The 24,144-nt window shown below is 36.6% G+C and overlaps 1 protein-coding gene and 1 pseudogene across 3 annotated transcripts in view; one reads left to right on the top strand and one right to left on the bottom strand.

Annotated features, from left to right (window-relative positions):
• LUZP2 (leucine zipper protein 2) overlaps positions 1–24,144 on the top strand; it is a 466,696-nt gene that overhangs the window by 389,068 nt on the left and 53,484 nt on the right. For all 3 annotated transcript variants that reach the window (XM_019793075.2, XM_034645484.1, XM_034645483.1), the window contains 2 exons: positions 2,165–2,239; positions 11,526–11,690. In XM_019793075.2, the coding sequence (XP_019648634.1) occupies positions 2,165–2,239; positions 11,526–11,690 (240 nt within the window). The remainder of the gene's footprint in view (positions 1–2,164; positions 2,240–11,525; positions 11,691–24,144) is intronic.
• LOC105234411 overlaps positions 21,171–24,144 on the bottom strand; it is a 33,586-nt pseudogene continuing 30,612 nt past the window's right edge.

The following is a 24,144-nucleotide window of genomic DNA, read 5'->3' on the forward strand; positions in this document are numbered from 1 at the left end:
GATAGATTTTCTTTAAATGGCCATCAGTATTAGATGCATATACGTATACACACGTTGGCAATACTATACTTATAAAAACTTGAATTTGGAGGAAAATTTTATATGCCTGCTCTTATTTCCCAATGGAAAGGCTTCCTCAACTTTATAACTTTGATACATTAGAACTTTTAATAGCACTTATAACCAGATGTTATTCTAAGCTATATTCCTGTGTAATTAACGTCTAAATTTGGTCCTTGTGCATGTGTTAGCCGTTCAATTCCACACCTGTCAGTATCACTCCCAACTTACTAACGTTGAAACGAGCAGACACAGTATCCAAGAATCTGATGGCCAAAGATAATCTTGGTACTAGAACTTCCTACTTTTTTGAGGGTGAGTAGAAGCAAATAGGAATTGTTGATTTTCTGCCTCCTAACTTTACGGTAAAGTGGAAAGTAGAGATGATGGTGATGGTGGTGTGGTTGTCTGTGTTGGCTCTCTTGACTATTATCCACATCTTTTAGGTTAGTGCTGCTGAGCAGGGAGTATGTGTTTCTTATATGCTAATAGATACATTGAATCATACATAAAAAAATCAATCCTATCATTACCCTTTCACCACCCAAGTACATCCTACTGAATATTTGAGAATATTTCTTTTATGAATTTATTATCCTCATTGGAAGAAAAATCTTAAACACACAAAATTTATCCAAGCTTCTGAGTAGATTCCAAACATTTTTAATCTAAAGGTCATCAGTAAATTTTGAGCACATGTCATTTAATATATGTATATTTGTTAGTTATAAATAGATTATATACATTCATATGTTTAGTGGTGAGGAGGACCAGCTATGAATACAAGCTGCCTAGATTTGAATTCCAGATGTTATTGCCCAGCTGTGTGATTTTGAGCAAGGTATTTCATAAATCTGTATCTCAGTTTCTCATTTAAAAAGGATAGAAACAATGCTATGTACCAGACAGAGTTGTTATGTGGAATGAATATGCATAGAGAGAGTTTAGGTCCATTATCATCATGTTATCATATTATTCTTTTACTACCATATCATGCACATTATAAGCATAAATAACATAGATGAGATTTTAAAAATGCCTAAATATAAGGGTATTTTTTTATTATGCCATGTTAGTCACCATACAGTACATCCTTAGTTTTTGATGTAGTGTTCCATGATTCATTATTTGCGTATAACACCCAGTGCTCCATGCAATATGTGCTCTCCTTAATACCCATCACCAGCCTATCCCAGTCCCCCACCCCCCTTCCCTCTGAAGCCCTCTGTTTGTTTCCCAGAGTCCATAGTCTCTCATGGTTCATTCCCCCTTCTGTTTACCCCCCCTACTCTTCCCTTCCTTCTTCTACCAATTTTCCTGCTATTTCTTATGTTCCATAAATGAGTGAAACCAAATGATAATTGTCTTTCTCTGCTTGAATTATTTCACTTAACATAATCTCCTCCAGTCCCGAAAAAAGACACTTNACACTCTTCCCTTCCTTCTTCTACCAATTTTCCTGCTATTTCTTATGTTCCATAAATGAGTGAAACCAAATGATAATTGTCTTTCTCTGCTTGAATTATTTCACTTAACATAATCTCCTCCAGTCCCGAAAAAAGACACTTTTTGTGTTATATATAATACTAATGTCATCCTTTATAATCCAGCTCAATTTAAGTAGAATTCTTGAGGAAAACAGCAAGGCACAGCTCCAGAAGCAAGACTGGATGGTGCAGCCAAACCAAGCTCCAGTGTTTTGTAGTCTGTAAAAATTACCTCCCTAAAGGCCCTGTCTCCAAATACAACCACATGGTGGGAAGGGGTTGGTTAGAACTTCAAAATAGGAATTTGGGGGAATATAATCCAGTCCAGAACAGCTAGAAACATAACTGATTTATTATGTCAAAGTATATTCAGGGACTGGAGCTGGAACTTTGCAACTAGATATTTTGGTCCAGTGAAGAATTTACTGCATATTAATTAATCCCGAACACACCATTTTCTGAAGCTTAACCAAAAGTAATACAGTATTTTTAACCTGACTTCTAAATAGATTTCACAAAGTATTTTTTTTATTCTTTGCAATGAATGAAAGATGCTTAAAGTGAAAAGAGACATTATGGAATTTACTAAAAAGATGTGCCTTTCTTTCATATTATAGGCCCAACAACTTACTGATCTGGAACGAAAATTAGCTGTGGCCAAAAATGAGCTGGAGAAAGCAGCTCTGGACCGGGTAAGTTACCATCTCTGAGTCCTCATAATTGCAGTTTTCACAGACAAAGCTAGGATAGACCCATTGATTCACTTGATTTATTGATGCACTTCCAGATGCTGTGCCTGAGAGATGGGTGTAGAATTCATGAGTGCTTGATATTCCCGTTGGAACCCAAATCTTTCCCCATTTTTGCTGCTACAGTAAATTGACTCAAGGTTGAGCCTTTTGAGTTCATGACTTTTCATTTTCCACCTTACCAATACATTTGTTCTATAACACCATGAATAAACATGCTTTAAAGCACCAACAAAGATGCCATGTATTAACTCTGGGTGAATGAGTTATGTAACAAAGGGAAGTAGTCATTGACACTTTTCATTTTGGAAATGGTAAATCAGAGTTCTGGAGGGAGAATCATAAAAGAAGAAGGTAGCCCTCCTAACCGACTCTGTTCCTATAAAGATAAGGCAAGAGGGAATGACAGCCCCTCTTTATAACAGCTTTCCTTAAATATAATTCACATACCATAAAAGTCACATTTTTAAAGTGCACAAAGTTCTGCTACCATCACCACTAATTCCAAAAGATTTTCTTCACTGCTTTTTACCTCCTGTAATTCATTTTGGTTTTATTAATCTCTTATTGTGTTACAAATGTGTATGCTCAGGATAAACCACAACACCTGTTTGATGCTGACCTTTGCCTTTCAGTGCTCTTCATAGGAGACACATGTGGAGAAGAGGCAGTTGGCATATGGAGAGGGAAGTAGAGAGGGAGAAATTGATTATATAATTCAGAATTACTATTTTGCTTAATCATTTTGGAATGTGGCAAAATTTCTTAATGCCTCTCATTCTTTTTTTTCATTTTTAAATCAACTTTATAAAATCATAGGAAATAAACATTTGTTTGTTCTTTAGTTCACTCAGAACAGAAGGGTGGACTGACTTTAAAATAATCTCTTTGTTTACTCACACCCATATTAAACATCCAGTGCCATTTTCTGTAATACTGAGAACATATATCTAGCACATATTAATGCAGGAAATTGAATCGGAGAAATCAATCACAGTATTTCGGACTTGAGAAGACAAACACCGCATTATTCTCAGTCAAAAGTATGGGAAGTCTGTGCCAAGGGAACAGGGCCACCCAGGAGTAATCTGCATTTTACGAAGACTTCGACACAATCCCTGACTGAGATCAGTTCTTGATTGGGTTGGAGTTAGCAGCCATCATTCTGTCTACCACTGGAAAGGTAGACCCTCTCTTGTGGAAGGTATCCTCTGGAGAATTTTTGTTTCATTTATATACAATATTTAATATGTAATAAAAGTAATTATAGACATGTGGAGAGGAACTACAATAATCTGATCAATATTTAAAAAGAAACCAAGAAAAGTGTAACTGAAGCTGATTCAGACACTGGAATGAGAAAACAAAGATTTCACAAAGATTGTGTGTGTGTGTGACAATAGAGGAAAGTAGACAAAACAGATAAAAGGATAAAATTTTTCACTGGACTTGGAGTCTATTGAAAACATCAAGTAGGTATTACAGAATTAGAACAATATAATGCATGTAATTGAGACTTTAACTTTGTTCACTAGCAGACTGGATAATTGGACATAATAGAACTGAAGACAAGTTAAATGTAAGGAAAATTAATATCAAATGCCTATATTAACTTAGGGAAAGTACAAATAAATGGAAAGTAGAAAGAGAATAAGAAATGTATATCAATTTTAAAAATGTTGAAGTATTTATAATTGGTGTCCCAAAAGGAAGGACAAACAGAAGCAATATTGGTAGAGATAATAACTTAAAATTTTCCAAATGGATAATTACAGATCATTCCAGGAGACAGATATCACAATCCTAAATCAGTATGTATTCAACAATATTGCTTAAAATTATATATAAATTTTTAAAAGCACACTTAAGACCCGTGCACTTTTTCATTCCGCTAAATTTTAGTAAAATTTATTAACAACAGACACTTAACTAAGAAAAATAAAACTGTGAATAAAAACAATGAGATGTCATCTCAACACCATCAGACTGGTACACATTATGATCCCAAATTCTGATACATCTGTACTGAGAGTGTAATTATTAAATCAGTTTTTAAGTGTGTGTATCCTAGAATTTACACTTAGCCCTATGTGCTCGGAAACATGCATAAAGACAGGAAATACGTTTGTATTAATACCAAATTGAAATAATTAAAATTTTTACTGTTAGAATTAGCATATAAATTTCATATATTTTCCAAACTCATATTTTCATAGTAATCAAGATTTATTATTAATAAACAAATATAAAGAGATTTATATCAATATTAATACATCTATAACATACACTGTTAAGAAAAGAAAAATTCAGAATTATATGTATGGTATTTAACAGTTGTTCAAATACACAAATCATGTTTGTTTTGGATTAAATATCACATAAATAGATGAAGTAGAAAAATACCTATCGAATTCAAGGACCCAATTGCCTTTGGGAAAAGATGGAGTAAAATCACACTGAGTATGCTTACAATTATTCTGTTTCCCAAGTGTTTCATTTTCCAGTAATTATATAAACACAGATAGTCTTTAATTTTTACACACATATAGATATATTGTACACTTTATGTACATGCATCATATAGTATATACCTTATATATATTCATTAGGTATATGTAATACATGTGTACATATGTATTACCAATATGTATATGCATGTCATCATATATATTTTATAAAAGTATAATAAATAGCATATATGACAAATATATAATATATAATAAACATGATGCTTTTTAACATTTAATTAAGATTGATATTTACCTGATATTTGTTCTAATTGTTTTTTCTTTTTTTATTCTGTTCAGTTAGCCACTGTGTAGTACATTATTAGTTTTTGATGTAGTGCTCAGTGATTCATTAGTTACATATAACACCCAGTGCTCATCACAACATGTGCCCTCCTTAATACCCATCACCATGTTAGCCCCTCCCCCCACCCCCTCCCCTCTGACACCCCCAGTCTGTTTCCCATTGTCCATAGTCTCTCATGGTTCATCTCCCTCTCTGATATCTCCCCCTCAGATTTTCCTCCCTTCCCCTATGGTCCTCCATGCTATTGCTTATGTTCCACATATGAGTGAAACCATATGATAATTGTCTTTCTCTGCTTGACTTACTTCACTTAGCATAATCCCCTCCAGTTCCATCCATGTCAATGCAAATGGTGGGTATTCATCCTTTCTGATGGTTGAGTAATATTCCATTGCATATATGTACCACATCTTCTTTATGCATTCATCTGTTGAAGGGCATCTTGGCTCCTTCCACAGTTTAGCTATTGTGGACAATGCTGTTGTGAACATTGGGGTGCATGTAGCCCTTTTTTTCACTACATCTGTATCTTTGGGGTAAATACCTAGTAGTGCAATTGCTGGGTTGTAGGGTCTCTCTATTTTTAACATCTTGAGGAACCTCCATACTGTTTTCCAGAGTGGCTGTACCAGCTTGCATTCCCACCAATAGTGTAAGAGGGTTTCTCTTTCTCCACATCCTCACCAACATTTGTTGTTTCCTGTTTTGTTAATTTTTGCCATTCTAATTGGTGTAAGGTGGCATCTCATTGTGGTTTTGATTTGCATTTCCCTGATGGCTAGTGATGTTAACAGACACATTTTTTCATGTGTCTGTTAACCATTTATATGTCTTCTTTGGAGAAGTGTCTGTTCATGTCTTCTGCCCATTTTTTGACTGGATTATTTGTTTTTTGAGTGTTGAGTTTGAGAAGTTCTTTATGTATGTTGGATTTCATCCCCTTATCTCTAATGTCATTTGTAAATATCTTCTCCTATTCTGTGGGCTACCTCTTACTTTTTTTAACTGTGTCTTTTGCTGTGCAGAAGCTTTTATCTTGATGAAGTCTCAAAAGTTCATTTTTGCTTTTGTTTCACTTGCCTTTGGAGACGTGTCTTGAAAGAAGTTCCTGTGGCTGATGTTGAAGAGGTCACTGCCTATGTTCTCCTCTAGGATTTTGATGGATTCCTGTCTCACACTAAGGTCTTTCATCCATTTTGAGTTTATCTTTGTGTATGGTATAAGGGAATGTTCCAGTTTCATTCTTCTATATGTAGCTGTCCAATTTTCCCAGCACCACTTATTGAAAAGACTGTCTTTTTTCCATTGGATATTTTTTCCTGATCTGTCAAAGATTAGTTAATCATAGAGTTGAGGGTCCATTTCTGCAGTCTCTGTTCTGTTCCATTGGTCTATGTGTCTGTTTTTGTGCCAATGCCATGCTCTCTTGGTGACCACAGCTTTGTAATACAGCTTGAAGTCAGGCAACATAATGTTTTGTTTTTCTTTTACTTTATAAGGGTAGTGAGAAAACTGTGTGCATCCAAAAAAGTGAAGTACTAAGAACTCTTGGCACATGGAAAACACTCAGTAAGCATAGTAATTATTAACATCAATGAATGAGATTGTAGAGACTGCCTGTCAGTGTTAACAATTTTTCTCTTTAACCTTCAGGATCTTGTCATTCCTTTTGCTACAGTAAACTATAAAAGCATTTCATATTACTTGAGGTCGGTTTCAACAAATCTCTTGTACCATATGTATGAGGCTCATAAACTGCAGTCATAAATGCAGGTAGAAATGCTAGCTCACTTCAAAATGGATAAAAACTACAGTTTAATGAAATTGCTTTTTACCTCTCTCCATCATCTTTATATGGGACTTTTTTACTCTCTTCAGGTGCCTAGCTCCTAAGAATGTTATATCTGGGCTTCAAATAACCTCAAATACCTCATAAATATCATGAAAACATCTTCACACTCTAACTTGGTTCTTGTGACATGTTTAATGAAAGAAGTTTCAGTTTACTATCACAACATAAACAATAATAATCTCATGATCTAAGAATCGGTCTTGTTTTTCCAAACAATCAATTATTTATTTGGCAATATCTTATGAATTATAGGTAGCCTCAGCTACTGGAATGTAAAAACAACTTTATAGTATGGAAATCTATCTCTCAAACTTTCATATAAAAATTTAAAAATTAAATTGGTCATATATACCTTAATGTACACATTATGTATATGTATAAATATGTGGGATAAATGGAAGCAAAGAATAACCATAACACTAAAAAAATAAAATAAAATAATAAAATAACATAAAAATTTCTATTGCATCTGACTGTCACAAAATTTTGCCCAGGAAATCATGCAGTATTTACATCCATATTAAAGATGACACATGTGAGAGCCACCTGGGTGGCTCAGTCGGTCAAGCATCTGACTCTTGGTTTCTGCTCAAGTCATGATCTCAGGGTTTTGAGATCCAGCTCTGCTTGGAGTCTGTTTTGAGAGCCTTTCCCCCTCTGCCTCTGCTCTTCCCCCTGCTCCTGTGTGCATGCTTTCTAAAAAATAAATAAATAAGTAAAATCTTGAAAAAGGAAAAAAAAAGATGGCAGATGTTAGGCAACCTGCACAGACCCCCAGGACTAAGGAGCAAAAGAACAAGAACCTGTTTTGCCATCTGTGTCTGACAGATAGCAGTAGCATCATAGGTAGCTAATGATTGAATAGATAAATGAAGATCTAACTTCATAAATTAATGAACCTATTATTTATCCTACATACAAGGGACCTGGAGACTACCTAGACAGAGATAAATTTTAAGTGGAAGTTTTCTAATAGATATTTGGGAAAGGGGTTCCTGGGCACAGGAACCATCAAGTGTAAAAGCTCTAAGATGCAAATACGTTTGGAATATTTGGTGGGCTGTAAATAAAAAGAGAAATAAAAAGAGATTGAGATAATCAGCTTCTTCCTAAAAAAGTTGGCATTTTACTATTATGTGGCAAAGCAAGTGAGAAAAGTGGTTTGGGGCAAGGAGGAGAAAGGCAAGGCAGAAACAAGACTGACCCTAGGAGGCCATAGGTTCTAAGCTCTTGGACAAAGTATATACCTTCTGCAGTTTATACTGTATTTCATTAGGTGACATCTTGTTACAGTGAACTTCAAAGTGAACAGTAACCTGCAATTTCAAAACAGACTACAACTACAGTCAGCAGTATAAATGAAAATATGATGTCGTGGGGTAAAATCATTGTCTGAGTCCTGCTTATGGAACTGGGTCAAGCCAAGTCTGAATAGGTCAGTAACTGGCTCTATTATGTCAGAGGGACTAACTAGAAAGCTGTTTTTGTGGTAGAAAGCTGAGCAAAGTAGGACAAGGTGGCTCACAGCAATCTGTGATCTCTGGCAGGAACAGTCTACAACGTAATAAAGGAACGGAGGTGGAATCTAAGGTAGGAGACGAAGTTGTACGCTTGTGGCCCAAAAAAGAAATAAAATCAGGAGCTAAGAGATTAGGAATCAGTTGAAACACAAGAGCAAAGATAGCTTACAACTGTGGCTGTGAAAGGTGGGGAGTTGGAGGTTACGTCTATGTGACGTTGATTCTGTTATCTGAGATGATCCTGACCATGTCAGGAGACCTCTGGAACAAATGAGATGATCACATCAAATTCAGGTAATTAAAAATATCACATACATGCACATCCTCGTGTATTGTTCCATTGGAAAATGTGTCTTCCCCAAACAGCATTTACTGAAAAAATCGATGTTCTAAGCTAATAACTTGATAAAGTTCATTATTTATTTTTGCATCCAAGTTCAGCCATTACTCAGATATTTGTCCGTTTTGGCAACATATACTATAAGCCTGTTATAGATACAACTTTTACACACATCATGTGTTTAGAGGAGCCAAGATATAAATGCACTGAATAAAATAGCCATCATAACTTCCTGCATGATCTGAGATGATTGAAAGTCTGCATTTCAAAGCCACATTAACTTTGAGTCTGGGCCCAAACTGCCTGACTCTGTTGCATTAGCTCTATTTCCATTGTCTCACTATAACATGTGAGACAGAAAACATATTTAAATTGTTCAGTGCCACCTGGAATAGTTCACTCCTGACCCAGCACACAGTGCCACAATGTCCCATTCTGTAGTGAGAGGAGACTTAGCCATGATTACAACAAGGCACGAGTAGAAAGAGAAATCTCAACTGTTATTTCATTTCTTGTCATTGATACAGCTTATCACATTCCTTCCCTGACATATAGAAACGGCATTTTCACCCAAATGTTTAAGTCATTGATTCAGAAACCTTTCTGGTGAGTCCCTTCTAATGTGTCAGGCATTATGTTAAGTGCTAAATACGCAGTTCTGAATAAAATAGGCACTTGCACGTGTGTGTGTGTATATATATTTAATTTATATGTATATATAAAAATGTATATATGTGTATATGTATGTGTGTATATATACATATAAATTAAAAATTAGAGACAAATTATATGAAGGACACAAATATAGGATTGAAAGTAATGTGGTGGAGGAAGGACAAGAATTCAGGGGCTCAGGCAAAGCAGATCAAAGGGACTATGTTGAGTAAAAGGACATCATTCAACGTGGCCCAGCTTTGCCCTGTCCTGTCCACATAACGACAGTCCTCCAGCCTAGTTCTTATCAGATTTTTATGTCGTCTTAGACAACTTGTCGGGGCAATATTAATGAGAAGGAAATACATGTCGGTTCCATTTCTTACGTATTCCCAGTTGCTGCTCTTCCTGCTGCACTTTTTTGTCTTGTTTTTTAAATCTCTGGCCTGGACCAAAATAGAATTCTTAAACTACTGTTCTTCTAGAAAGACATTCTTTGTCATCTTAAAGATAAATCTTATCATATATCACATAAGAGTAGAAAGCTCAGAGGTAGACATTGGGAAGGATCTAACTCACAGTCGTTACTCTTCAGGAGACAGGAAGTAGGAGCAGATGCTGTATGAAGGTGTATTCCTGGCATAGAATATAAAAGATAGCAGTTCTGTTGGGAGAATACTGCCTCAACAGGAGGACAAGACTTCACTGCTCCACTGACCCATGGCCACTCTGAAGGGGCACGCTCTACATGTGCCAGCTGGTCCAGGGATCTTGGCCGCAGTAACTAATCTCTTCACCTCTCTTACCGCAAAGGACACATCTCAAGTCTTGAAATGGACTATTATAGGAGATTTTCTTATTTGCGCTTACATCCATGCCCTTTATAACCCCTGAGTTACCATAAGGTTTCCTAAGAGTTGTATGTCTCTCTCCATTTTGGCACTGGGGGATCTCTCTGTCATTTGTACTCAGCTTTATATTATTATTGTTGTTGTTATTATTATTATTATTTTACTCTATCAGAATTTAAAAATATTTTTAGGGATGCCTGGGTGCCTTAGTCAGTTAAGCATCTGCCTTCGGCTCAGGTCATGATCCCAGGGTCCTGGGATCAAGTCCTGCATCGGGCCCCTTGCTCAGCAGGGAGCCTGCTTTTCCCTCTGCCTACCACTCCCCCTGCTTGTGCTCGCTTGCTCTCTGTCTGACAAATAAATAAATAAACTCTTCAAAAAAAAAAAAACAAAAAACCTCCATTTAATAAATAAAATAAATAAAATAAAAATATTTTTAGCAGTGGAATCTGGTGGTAAAATGGGAGTTACAGATGATTGTTGTCTGCATTAGTTCAGTCTGCCTTGTGATATAAACCAGGGGGGAAAAAACAGTCTGAACCTTGAACTTTCATTTCTTCAGAGTAAAACAGTAATTATGATGCCAGTTCCACAGATGTTGCAAAGCATAAAATTATTTCTTGCGTGTGAAAGAGCTTGAAATATTGTGAAATCCTATGCAAATATGAGAAAGTGTAAATATTATCGTTTACAATCACATCCGATGAACTTCTACCACTTAACAAGGCCTGCAGGAAGTAAGTGTTTTATTAGAAACAAAATTGATTTTTTTCCAATCTGCGAGCAAATTGAGTGGTGTTACGTGCTAATCTGAGAAACACGGGGGCCTACATTGCCAGGGGAATGGTTTGTAATAAAAGAGATGGATACCAATAGAAAGATGGCAGGTTTCTACAGACATTTTCTACTTGACATGTCCTTGCCAGTAGAGTATCACGATTGAACTCATGTCAAGTAACATACATCTCTGAAATTCAGCATTCAAAATATATCACGAGACACAGTGGCTCCTAAAAACAGATTGAGTGTGCATTAAACAGTGTGTCAGAGTGGAATTTAGAAGTTAGGCAATTAAATTTGAAAACTGGTAGGTTTTTGTGTGGGGAATGAGTGTAGGCTAGGAGGACGGGGAGAATCAAATCAAATAAAGAACAACCAGAACCACATGTAAACGTTGCCATCTCTCTTTTTTCTGTAGGACTCACAGCTGAAAGCAATGAAAGAGACTGTACATCTCTGCCTGTCAACCGTGTTCCGTAATCAACCTCCCCCTTTGAGTCTAACGAGGTCAAATCCATCTCAGCTGCCAATTCTACCTGGGACACTTGGCCCCATGATTCCTGATGCAAGTTCAAGATTCCAGGTACACCTCAGTCATGCTTTGAAAGTATAAGCAAGTAATGCACTGTCTTTATACTTCATTCTGTGTGACCATCAGAGTGGACCCAAGTAAGATATGAAATTCACTGAAAGATTAGGGAGTAAATGGAAGACGGTAACCCTTTGTAAAGTCTCTGTGGTCATTTGGAGAACATTGGAAGACAAATTTTTTTTTTTTAGAGAGCCAGGTGCTTTTTAGCCAGAATTGCCTAATTATAAAAATAATTAATATCGTAATTATTCTGAAATAATCTAAAATTATTTTAAACCAATATTTTAACAGTACTATTTCAATTTATTTAATAATTACAATCACTTAATAATATAATTTAATACAATATTTGTTATAGAATTTAATATAATTGTATTATTAATCATATTTTAATGATAATAACTGTTATTTTATAATTAATTAAAAGAAAACATCTTATATTACATACAGGTATATACACCAGAGGCTTAATATGGAAAATATCTTCTTCTGGGGTGTAACAGTCATCCTTACAAAAGTGGATACTGCTTTAAAAAATTAAGGCCATAGTTTTCAACACTTCCTGCACATGTGACTCTCTTGGGATACTTGTAAGAAAATCCTGACACTTGGGGGTGCCTGGGTGGCTCAGTCGGTTAAGCATCTGCGCTCGGCCCAGGGTCCTGGGATCAAGTCCCACATCGGGCTCAGCTGGGAGCCTGCTTCTCCCATTCCCCCTCCCCCTGTTTGTGCTCTCTCTCTCTCTCAAATAAATAAATAAATAAATAAAAACCTAAAAGAAAAGAAAAGAAATCCTGACACCCCAAACCTATTAAATTCTTTCTGGTTAGGCTATAAGTCACCAGTAGTTTTTAAAAGCTCCCCAGGAGATTCTGAGAACCAGTGAATCAAGCAAAACTTCCTTGACTCCCACCACTACCCTGCATTAGACAGGACAGAGGGGCATTTGTTGCTTTCTGTTTCACTTGTCAGAACCTTCCATTTACAGGCTCTACATTTAAATAAATCCTACACTCTGAAATACTTGTTGGAGAAAGTGTAGCTTCAGGCAGTATATTTGAAAGTGCTGGCTGACTGCTAGCCTCAGGACCACTTGCTGTTGAGTGGGTGTTCAAGATACCAGTCCGCCTTCTAATGCATATCTCTAGCGGTGGGCCCGGAAACACCAGAGAACCACTGATGCATTACCCAGTGATGCAGTACTTTGGGGGCTTTCTTACTGCCTATTCTGATTCTCTACACTTGAATTAAAAGGGGTGTACACAAATAGTTTAGAGAAATACCATTTTCAGAATCAAAAACAAGAGAAAAAAATGTAATGTTATGTTTTTATCTGTAACTAATCAATGTATGGACTGCACAGATTTAGTCCGTATAATCTCATGTTTCTCTGTCAAAAGTCATTTAAAAATATTTATTTTCATTTCATCTTATTCTCTTTTTACTCTATGCCTAAGGATCTCTAGAAATGTTTAGGCCAGTGTTTTTCTCCTTTATTTTTTTCCCGCCTCTTTGGAAACTCTGGGTCTAAAGTGTTCGTTTGCTTAACCAAAGGCAGGGAAGAAAGTTAAATAATAATATATTTGTTATGTTTAAGGAAAATCCTGAAGAAATCCATTGACACTGGTCACTGGTAAAATGCCAGGCTTCTCACACAGTGTCACGCACCCACCAGGAAGCCCACACCCTGCCTCCTTAGTGTTGGTCTAAGAGAGGAGCGAAGGTTCAGCCTTATTAAGTCTGTTGACTTTGGGCAAAGCACTTTTTAATTCTGTGGGCACACAGGACGCTCATCTCCAACTCAAAATATGTTTGCTTAGGCCCAATTAAAACTGGGCTCTTTATGACCCTGAACGTGTGGAGGAAATTACTGATTGTTACTTTAACTGATTTACTATGAATAAATGTATGTCCTGTCCTTGAAATAAATAATAAATATTTATTATTTCCCTTGGCTTATCACAGAAAAATGTAGGAAGCATTTAGATGAGGCTGGTTTAGGAATCGCTCCTTTCTCAAAAAGCAATAACAGAAAAATCCAATTGTTTAAGATAAAGTTCAATAAATCTAAGCTGATGTACTATAGAACATCCTATTTTATGGATTAGCATTAAAAGCTTCCTAGTGTTTATGTTTTGCCCGCATTCTTTATCTTTTCATTAGTGGTGGAAATTGTATTTTATGTATACTTGTGGTTTCGGCTCTATGCCGGCGCCTCAGAAAACATTTTAAAAATCCCAAATAATATGATGTGATGTGGGGTGTGCATTAGAGGGACCTTTCAGTCACGGAATCTTTTTTTCTCCGTATATGAACAAAGGAACTTTTAAATGAGGACATTTAACCGGTACACCTTCAGACTTGGCTAATTGTAGCTGCAGTGACGTGATGTGCCTGCCTGAGAGCTGTGAGGGGACCACATCATTTACTCTCCCTGTGCCTCAGTTTCCTCAAGTGCCTGTCAGTGTTGTGGCATGAACATTACAACTAAAAACTCCCCCTGTTTTCCATGGACTATGACTGGTCTCATCTACTTTCATTTGGCTTCTTAAATCTTCAACTCTTGAATGGTTTTCCCTGAAATCTGTGAAACACAGCCAAGTAAGCAATTCTCAACTCACATCTGGAAAAGACACCAAAATACCACATACCGTGGCCCTCCCCACCCCCAAAACGTCATTTTATTTTATTTTTCTTAAAGAAGATTTGGTAATGCAGTCAAAATTTTCATTGCATTATTCATGTGTGTATATGTGTATGTGTATACAAGCATACATACATACGCATTATTACATAAATTATATATGTACATATATGTACACACACATATGTATGTATTTCACTATGGATTTTAAAAGCCACAGATTTCATTAGGTGGGGAGTTCAACAGTACAATAATCTACTGGCAAAAACTTAAAAAAATGTATATATCGGTAGCCTCTGCTTTTTTTTTTAAGATTTATTTATTTGAGAGAGAGAGAGAGAGGGTGTGTGAGCAGAGGGAGAGATAGAGAGAGTGAGAGAACCTCAAGCGGACTCCCCCGGCTGAGCGCAGAGCCTGGACGCAGGGCTCCATCCCAGGACCCTGAGGTCATGACCTGAGCCGAAATCAAGAGTCAGACACTTAACTGACTGAGCCACCCAGGCGCCCCTGGGAACCTCTACTTTTTTGTTAATTCTGGAGGATGCCTTTATATGACCTTTTAGTCCTACAGCTGTAGTTTCTGCTGAGGACCCTCAGTCAGGTCAGTCACCTCCTTTCCCTCATTGTTTTCTCCATAGTTGTTATGTTGCTTCTCCCTAATTAGAGTGAATTTTTTCCTACCCTCCAAGTTAGAATTATTTTTTTCTATTCTCAGTGCTCTGATAGCACAGCGTCTACCCCTCATGGGTCTTGGTCATACCATGAATACAGTGATGGCTGCATACTCTTCTCTCCCTAAAGGAGAGGATTGTGCTTAGCTCCTTGATTTGCTCACATTACTTGGTGTCCAGAATGATGTTTCTATGGAATTTGAAATGACACTTGCTGTATTTCTATTTTAGTCAGTTCGAGATTTTATAACAAAGTGCCATAGACTAGGTGACTTAAACAACAGACACTCATTTCCCACAGTTCTGGAGGCTGTGAAGCCTGAGATCAAGGTCCTCCCAGATTCAGTGCTTAATGAGGGCCCTGTTCCTGGAAGGTAAACAGCTGCCTTTTGGCTGAGTGCTCACATGGTCTTTTTTAGACATGTGTGACTGGAAAGAGATCTCTTTCTCTCTGTCTTTATATTTTTTATGAGGGCACTAATCCCACCACGAGGGCCCCACCTTCATGACTTAATCTAATCCTAATTACCTTCAGAAGACCCGGCTCCTAATACCATCATACTGGGGCCTAAGACCTTAACATAGGAATTTTTAATGTTACAGATACTCAATCCATAGCAGTGCCCCTCTTCTTGGATATTTTCCTTATTTAGAAGTTAGGAATATATATTATTGAGTTCTCATTAAGTGCTCAATATTCAACTAAACTGTTTTCCATCTGTGCTCATCCCTGGGGATGCAAATTTGAAATCACATGACCTATTGGACACTGAGTGAATTCTCTGTAAAAAGAAAACAAGAGAAAAAAATGCAAGGGGTGTGTGGTAGATAAGGACTTTTTTTTTTTTTGTATTTGGAATTTTGTATTCCAAATAGCTTTGATTAAAAATAAAGACTAAGGAGACCTGGATCCAAAGGCACTGAGATGATATCTTTGTTATGTCTTTGTTATGAGATTATATATTTATCATGTAGAAAATATTGTTCCGACAGAGAGGTAAAGAGCAAAGGTACAAGCTGGCAGCTCTGATTTGCATTTGCATAAAATAACTCTTAACTAGAGTGGAAACAAGCAAACCAGTGGCAGTCTCTTTCACTGAACCACGTAGGAAGTGATGGTGATTTGATCTATGGTACAGAAATGGAAACAGGGTTCCAGATGTCATGGGGACATAGAACTGCTGTGATGTAGTGGTTAAGTGGGATGTATGAAGTCAGGACGTGAAGAAGAATACTCAGTGCTTGCATTGATTTGCTGTGATGCAAAAGGCAAGAGGAGAACCAAGACTGGTTTGTTTTTCAACAGGCTAAGTGTTAGAGGTCTCTCACACAGTCAAGTGTCTATATCCCATAGGTGATTAAACATTTAAATCTGGAATTCAGGGAAGACACCTGAGTGGAGATAAAGGATTTGGCATCATTACTATGGCTGGTGATTAAATGTTGGAAGTAGATTAAATGACTTGACAAGACAGTGTAGAGTGAAGAGATGAGGGCCACATAGGACCCCAGAGAAGAGAAATACCTTCAGTATGGTTTTATGTGTAGTCTAATTGATGGAATGTTTATGGTAAAAATACATATCTTTTCTTTCATTAAGATCCTCTCTTCATTACACATTTGGACTGGGAACCATGATTTTTCATGCTTTTTACCAGTACAAAACAATGGAATATGCATGTTATTCTGTAAACTTAGAATGGTGAATATTCCATGGCTGGTATCTGCTTTTAAACCTGACTGGGGTCCTTGGCATTCCATTGCTTGGGCGTCTGACTCTTGGTTTTGGCTCAGGTCATGATCTCAGGGTTGTGAGATTGAGCCCCACATGGAGCTCCAAGCGTATTGGAGAGTGGTTGAGATTCTCTTCATCTTCTGCTGCCTCTTCCCCTGCTGCTCTCTCTCTCTCTCTAAAATAAATAAATCTTAAAAAAATAAAATAAAAGCTATTAAGTTTTCAGAATTTGTACTAGTCAGCTCATAAACACAGTGCTTCTTAAATATTAATTACATACACTTAAAATTAAGTAAAATGTACTAAAAGCGAATGTGGTAGATACCAAAACTACTACATCATGCTATTATGCCTTGTTCTTGAAGATATTATAATATATCTTTTGGATCCATGTTGTGGAAATATGATATGCTGCTGTGCTACTGATATCTCTTTACAATTCGTATTCAATAATATCACCTTGGTAGATTGAAATTGGTAGTATTTATACCATAGAAATTGACAAACACTACAAATCAGGTCTTCCTAACGCCCTAAGTTAGTGAATAACACACCCCTGTGTATGTATGAGTGTGGCGTGTGTGTATGTGTGCTAAACCTTTAAGATCTTACTGGGCATCATAATATATAAACAATATGTGATCAGCATACTCATTTGTTTTGGTCTTCTGCTTGTGTGGTAGGGCTAGATGAATAGTAAGTGCTGAGAAAAGGCAAAACAATTACTTTGAAAAACTGCTGGTTTAATTAATGGCATGTTCTGAAAAAAACTAACAATTTTTATAAGTTCATTATACTGTTTTCCTTAATTATATTCATTTTATTATAAAATATTAAATGTGACTTTATGTAATTTAGAAAATACACAAATGTAGGAGGAAGAACAGGAGGCCTATTACCCAGAGGTCTATTTTTAGGTGAAAAAATATGAATTATTAATCCAGTAATGTCATTGGTGTTTACAGCTGCATAATATGGAGTTTAAGAGCTAGTATTCATTTTACGTTAGGGTGATGATATTTACCTGTGAGTGTTTCTGGAGGGGGTTAAATAAGATGTGAAAAAGGCCAGACACTGGCCCTGGCACATTAGTCAAAGACCGCTCCCAGCCTCCTTCCTTCCTCTCTCCTCTCTTCCTCAGAGTTGATGTCTCTATAGGACAGGCTCCCCTCAGCCTTGGTCCCCCTGCAGGGCTGTTTAGGAAAGAATATGTGGTGCTGCCTGTACCACACTTCCAAGGTCGTGTGCCTCATGGGGACTGTTGGGCTGTTCTTGCCTCCTCACCACGGGGTCATCTGCTTCCTGGTCCCAAACCCACCAGTTACCACATCAGGGCAGAGATGTTCAAAGGGAGAAAAGGCTCATGTTTCTCGACTTTTTTTTTTTAAGTTGTTATTTATTTATTTGAGAGAGAGAGAGAGAGCACAAGTGCGGGGCAGAGGCAGAGGGAGAAGCAGACTCCCCATTGAGCAGGTAGCCCAATGCGGGGCTTGATCCCAGGATCCTGGGATCATGACCTGAGTTAAAGGCAGATGCTTAACAGATTGAGCCACCCAGTCATCCTAAGGGTGATATTTCCGTCCCAAGTGTTCTAGCCAAGACCCTTGAGGGCACAGGGGGTCTTCTGCCTATGTAATTAGGCTGTACTTTTCATCAACACCCAAGAAATCTTGTGTAATGAACATAAATACAAGGAAAATTTCTTTTTTTAAAGAGAGAGTTAAGATACATAAGTCAGACTGACCAAGTAAAAATCTGTTTTCTGCAATTTTCTAACTTTGAAACCTTGATCAAATTACTTCTCTGGGACTAATCTTCCATATATATAAATAGAGACAATAACAGCACCAATGCTATAGAGTTGATGTGAAGAATTAATAAAAAAAAAATCCACATACAACATTCAGCATATGTAGTAGTGTTCGACACCGAGAAACAACAAAAGTAGGAAATAAGTATTATATCTGGAAAGCAGGATAACACTTGGAGAAGATTTAAAGATTTTTGGCATAGAATATTACTTTAAATAAAACAAAAACTATGTGCCTTGTGTTATTGTTGATATGTGAGTATACAATATATCTATCCAAATGAGCATAACTATAGTTTTTTTAGCATAACAGTATGGATGGATTCTCACAATGCGTTTAATGTCAGTGATCATAATAGTAAATGCCGTAAGGAAAGGAGAACATTGAAAGACAGCAGAAAGGAAAAGCAATTCAGATAAGTAATGCTGATAAAAAAAGAAGAAATTGTGTTATGAACACCCAGTATTTCATCCTCACCCCAGGCGGTGACCATCTTCCCTCTTTTTCTTTCCATGCCACTCACTGCCTTGGATTTAGCTGCAGTTTGCATTGGTAAAGGTCACAACTGTGGTATCTACTTAATTGGACAAGGATGATTTGGTTTTTGGGTTTTTTTTTGTGTTTTTTCCCCCAGTTTGTTAGAAATGCCAAAGTCATTCTAGGGCAGCAGTCAACAGTGACCCTATTCAGGAGCTTAAAGTCATCCGAGCGAAAATTGCATTCTGCTTGGTGCCCGGCGGTTTAAAGCAAAGTGGATTTGTATTTCCCTCTCTTCTGCCAAAAATCTGTTGCAATGCAATTTCCAAGAACTCTCAAGGCAGTGCACCTGGAATCATCATAGACCAAAGGGTCTCAACCTAGGCTGCATTTTTAGTCACCACTGGTTTCACTCACACCTAAGTTGATGTCAACAATCACAATTCTGATACAGTCCAGGGGAAGAGCAGGCTAGTTTGGGGGATTATTCAAAGCTCCCAGATTATTCTAATTTATATCCAATGTTGAGAACTATTAAGATCCTTACTCTAAGAATGGGAAGGGAGTCTAAGAATTAAACCTGCCCTTTTCCCCCACTTCCCTAGAGAAGAGAAGATTTCTCGACTAGCTCAGAGGTTTTAGATAGATCTGGTGTTCTACCAGTTGTCTGTCATTAGAGCACTATTTGGTTATCTTTCACACCTAACAACTATTGGTATTCTTCCAGGCTACAAAAATATATTGTATATCTTTATATCCAGAGTTATCGTAAGGATAAAAATGAACACATAAATTTAAAACATTTTCGTAAAATATAACATTACAACTAAGGAATTTTGTTTGGATTTCATTTTTGGTCCTAGGAGGTCTTAATATCTTCTTTGGTTACTTCACAGCAGAGATGGCATACATGTGGCAATGAAGCTAAGTTTCAGTTAAAAATATATCATGTTATGCATGTTATTTTATAAATATACATATTATATATGTACATAAATATTTATAAAATTATGTTATCAATTATAAGATACATGTTTGATCTGGTAAATATGAAAACTGAACCCACAAGGAATCTTTGATCTATTTTTTTTAGTATACTGGTGTGCAGCTTTGTACCTTGGAATAGTCTGAAACCAAATTCTCATTAGCTTTCATTTATTCTTGATCCTTGATACTTATATAATAAGAACATTATTTATAGAAATTGATTAGTTGAGTATCTCTATGAAGTGTTTTCAAAGACAGTTGTTAGCAACAGGAGGACATAATTCATTCAATCTTCCTAAAATTAAAATGAGAATAAAACATTCTTGGTCAAAATGTTATCTTAGGTAAGTGTAGGAAGTCATATCAATATTCAGAGAAAACCTCACTACTGCATATCTTCTCTGTCATAAAAGAATGGCCACCAGGTTCCATTTTCTTTTTATTTTCTTTCATAATTGAGATTCTGTTGGTTGTCTTGAGGACCAATACACAGATATTTCAATTTGTACACAATTAATGTATGTACCAAAAAAATTAAAAGGTGTGCAGTTGTGATTCTTTTCTAAACAGTTATTCCAGTGACTTTCCAATTTAAATTTGGAGGCAGATTTTCTTAAGAGGATACCAAGTGCAAATATTTTCAAATGTTGCTAAGCTGTTGTGTCATAAATCCCCCTAACTCACAACATCATCTATACCACATACTCAGCACATTATCAAAGTTACGAGGTAAACAGAACTACCAGGACCAAAAATGTTACAGAGTGCATGAAATTCTGACAGGGAGAGTGAAGGTCAAGAAATGGTTTTCCTTAGGAAACAATTCTACTAAAAATAGAATGAGAAGAGAAGTAATTTAAAATGTTCAAGACATAATAAATGCAGGACTGTGGCTCCAAATTGCCATCCAGTGTGCTGTGTATTATAGGATATAAAACTATTTCCCCATCTGTGGAATGATAATCAAGACAATCAAAACCTCCCATATTCAATATCCCACTATTTTCTGATCCCACTATATTCTACCATAAATAAACAACCAGCAAATTATTTCACCTCTTAAAAAAAATTTACACTTTAAAAATGGGATGAGGCAGGCTTCTCTCCTTCCTAAAAACGTTTCTAGAGCTCCTAAAAGATTTACATCTACAAAATACTTGATAAAAATATTCCTCCGGATTGCATAAGAAGGGAGACAGGTACCATTGGTAAGACATGATATAGGATGTAGTCACACTCAGCTTTTTTCTCTCCTGCTTTATCAGAGGCTGGACCCTCCTTGTTTGTAGTTACTCCATTTTCTGCAGGTAAATCATCTGTAGTTTCTGGGCTAGACATTTTCACCTGTTTTTCCTTTGCTCCTCCTTTCCCTTTTGTCTGAAGATTTATCATTTCCTGCTGCATTTTCTGGTTTTCTTTCCACTTTTGCAGGAGCAGGTTTAGTTGACAAGCTCCCCTGCCGATCTCCTTCCGGGCTTCTACTTCACTGCCCCTTCGGCAGAGCCTATCCTCTAGTGCCTCCTGGTGGCAGGGAGGGTAGTGGCTGTGTGCTGGGGGCCGTATCCTGAGCAGGGGCTTCATGAAGCTGCACTGCCTTGCCCCTACCACTCCCTGTGTTGCCATATAAGCTGCTGGGACCCGCAGGGGGAGAACGGGAAGACTGGTTCTATCTTCTTTTCTTATATTTTCATTAACATTTTCAGACACTCATCAAGTAGTAATAACTTTCATGGTGCCTCCAGTGTAACAGAGATTAAGTTATTTCAAAGGCATTTTAGATCACCTTCTACTTACCACTTGGCTATTCATAGGTAAGACATAGCTCAATATCCCCTCCATTGATTATCAATGCAAAGGACATTTTATCTTAGACATTAGAAATTATTATCCAACTTTTCTTTTGTCTCTTTAGATGCAATAAAATTCTTGATCCTAAAAACTCCATCTGCAAGAGATATTTCCTTATTACACTTGCAGAAGAAAAGGATATCTATAAGGAATTTAATCAAATTTTTGATCATTTTAAGTCGTCAGCGCTTTTTTTTCTCTCCAGAAATTATTTATTCATTTATTCTTATATCTTGCAGCCACTGGCAATCTACTAAAAGTTTTTTGTTTTTTTTTTTAACAAGGGAAACCTGAAAAAAATTATAATTTTAGAGAGATAATTCTGGTACAGGCATACCTCAGAAATATTGAGGGTATGGTTCCAGACCATTGTAATAAAGCAAGTCAGATGAATATTCTGGTTTCTTAGTGTATATTAAAGTTATATTCACACTATACTGTAGTCTAGTAAGTGTATAATAGCATTATATCTATAAAAAGTACATACTTTAATTAAAAAATACTCTGTTGCTAAAAAAAAATCAAAAGATAAAAGACTTCAAAAGCATGCAGAGAAGACACATTACAAAAAAAATGGAATAATAATTACCCACAATGTAATCACANAATTCTGGTACAGGCATACCTCAGAAATATTGAGGGTATGGTTCCAGACCACTGTAATAAAGCAAGTCAGATGAATATTCTGGTTTCTCAGTGTATATTAAAGTTATATTCACACTATACTGTAGTCTAGTAAGTGTATAATAGCATTATATCTATAAAAAGTACATACTTTAATTAAAAAATACTCTGTTGCTAAAAAAAAATCAAAAGATAAAAGACTTCAAAAGCATGCAGAGAAGACACATTACAAAAAAAATGGAATAATAATTACCCACAATGTAATCACAGTTGGGCCAACACCTGACTTTTCAACAGCAATGATGGAAGCCAGAAGGTAGTGGAATAAGATCTCCAATAGGCTGAGATAAAACAACTGTCAATCTGTTAGTCTATACCCTGGGAGAATTAAACTAGGGAGAATTAAAATAATTTACAGACAAATAGAAGCCAAGAGACTTTACTACCAAAAGAGCTCACTGAAGGAATTTTAAAGGAAGAACTCAGTTGCAAAAGAAATAGTGCTCAAAGACATCAGTAGTATGTGGGCAAAATAAAGCAACATCAATTGTTTGTAGTAATTGATTACATTGATTATAATGTAATAAAAATTAGTGGTCATAATTGGCCTAAAACACTGTTATAGTACCTTATAAATAGTGAAAGTGTGGTCAATTAAAACATTCCAAGGTTTTTGTATTTTTTGGAAAGGAAAAATATTGAATAACTGCAAACTCTGGGAAGTATTCCCATCAAAATATTCTGAGTAACCCCCCCACACATAAAAATACTTTATTACTAAAAAATGCTAGACATAAAAAAAAACACATGCTAGCCATTATCTGAGCTCTCAGCAAGTCATAATCACTGACTACAGATCACCATAATAAATATAATAATTATGAGAAGTTTGGAAATATTGTAGGAAGTACCAAAATGTGACAGAGACATGAAGTGAACAGATGCTGTCAGAAAAATGGCACTGAGAGACTTGCTTGATGCAGGGTTGCCACAAACCTTCCATCTGTAGAAAACACAGTATCTGCTAAGTGCAATTAAAGCAAGGTACACCTGTGGCAATATAGAGAGAATGATTAGGAGGACAAGATGATACTAGCAAACAAAAATTTTAGGAGATTAATAGTATCTTCTTGGGAAGAGACAATGAGACCGTAGTGGTGGGAAAGGAGAGGAGGGGATGGATTTGTGATCTACAAAGAACTTCTCAAACTCAATACATGAGAAACAATCAAATCAAAAAATGGGCAGAAGATATCAACAGACACTTTTCCAATGAAGACATACAAATGGCTAGCAGACACATGAAAAAATGTTCAACATCATTAGCCATCAGGGAAATTTGAATCAAAACCACATTGAGATACCACCTTACACCAGTTAGAATGGCTAAAATTGACAAGGCAGGAAACAACAAATGTTGGAGAGGATGTGGAGAAAGGGGATCCCTCCTACATTGTTGGTGGGAATGCAAGTTGGTACAGCCACTTTGGAAAACAGTCTGGAGGTCCCTCAAAAAGTTAAAAATTGAGCTACCCTATGATCCAGCAATTGCACTACTGGGTATTTACCCCAGAGATACAGACGTAGTGAAGAGAAGGGCCATATGCACCCCAATGTTCATAGCAGCATTGTCCACAATAGCTAAATC

Source organism: Ailuropoda melanoleuca, chromosome 16 (assembly GCF_002007445.2).
Source record: "Ailuropoda melanoleuca isolate Jingjing chromosome 16, ASM200744v2, whole genome shotgun sequence".
Classification (NCBI taxonomy): Eukaryota; Metazoa; Chordata; class Mammalia; order Carnivora; family Ursidae; genus Ailuropoda; species Ailuropoda melanoleuca.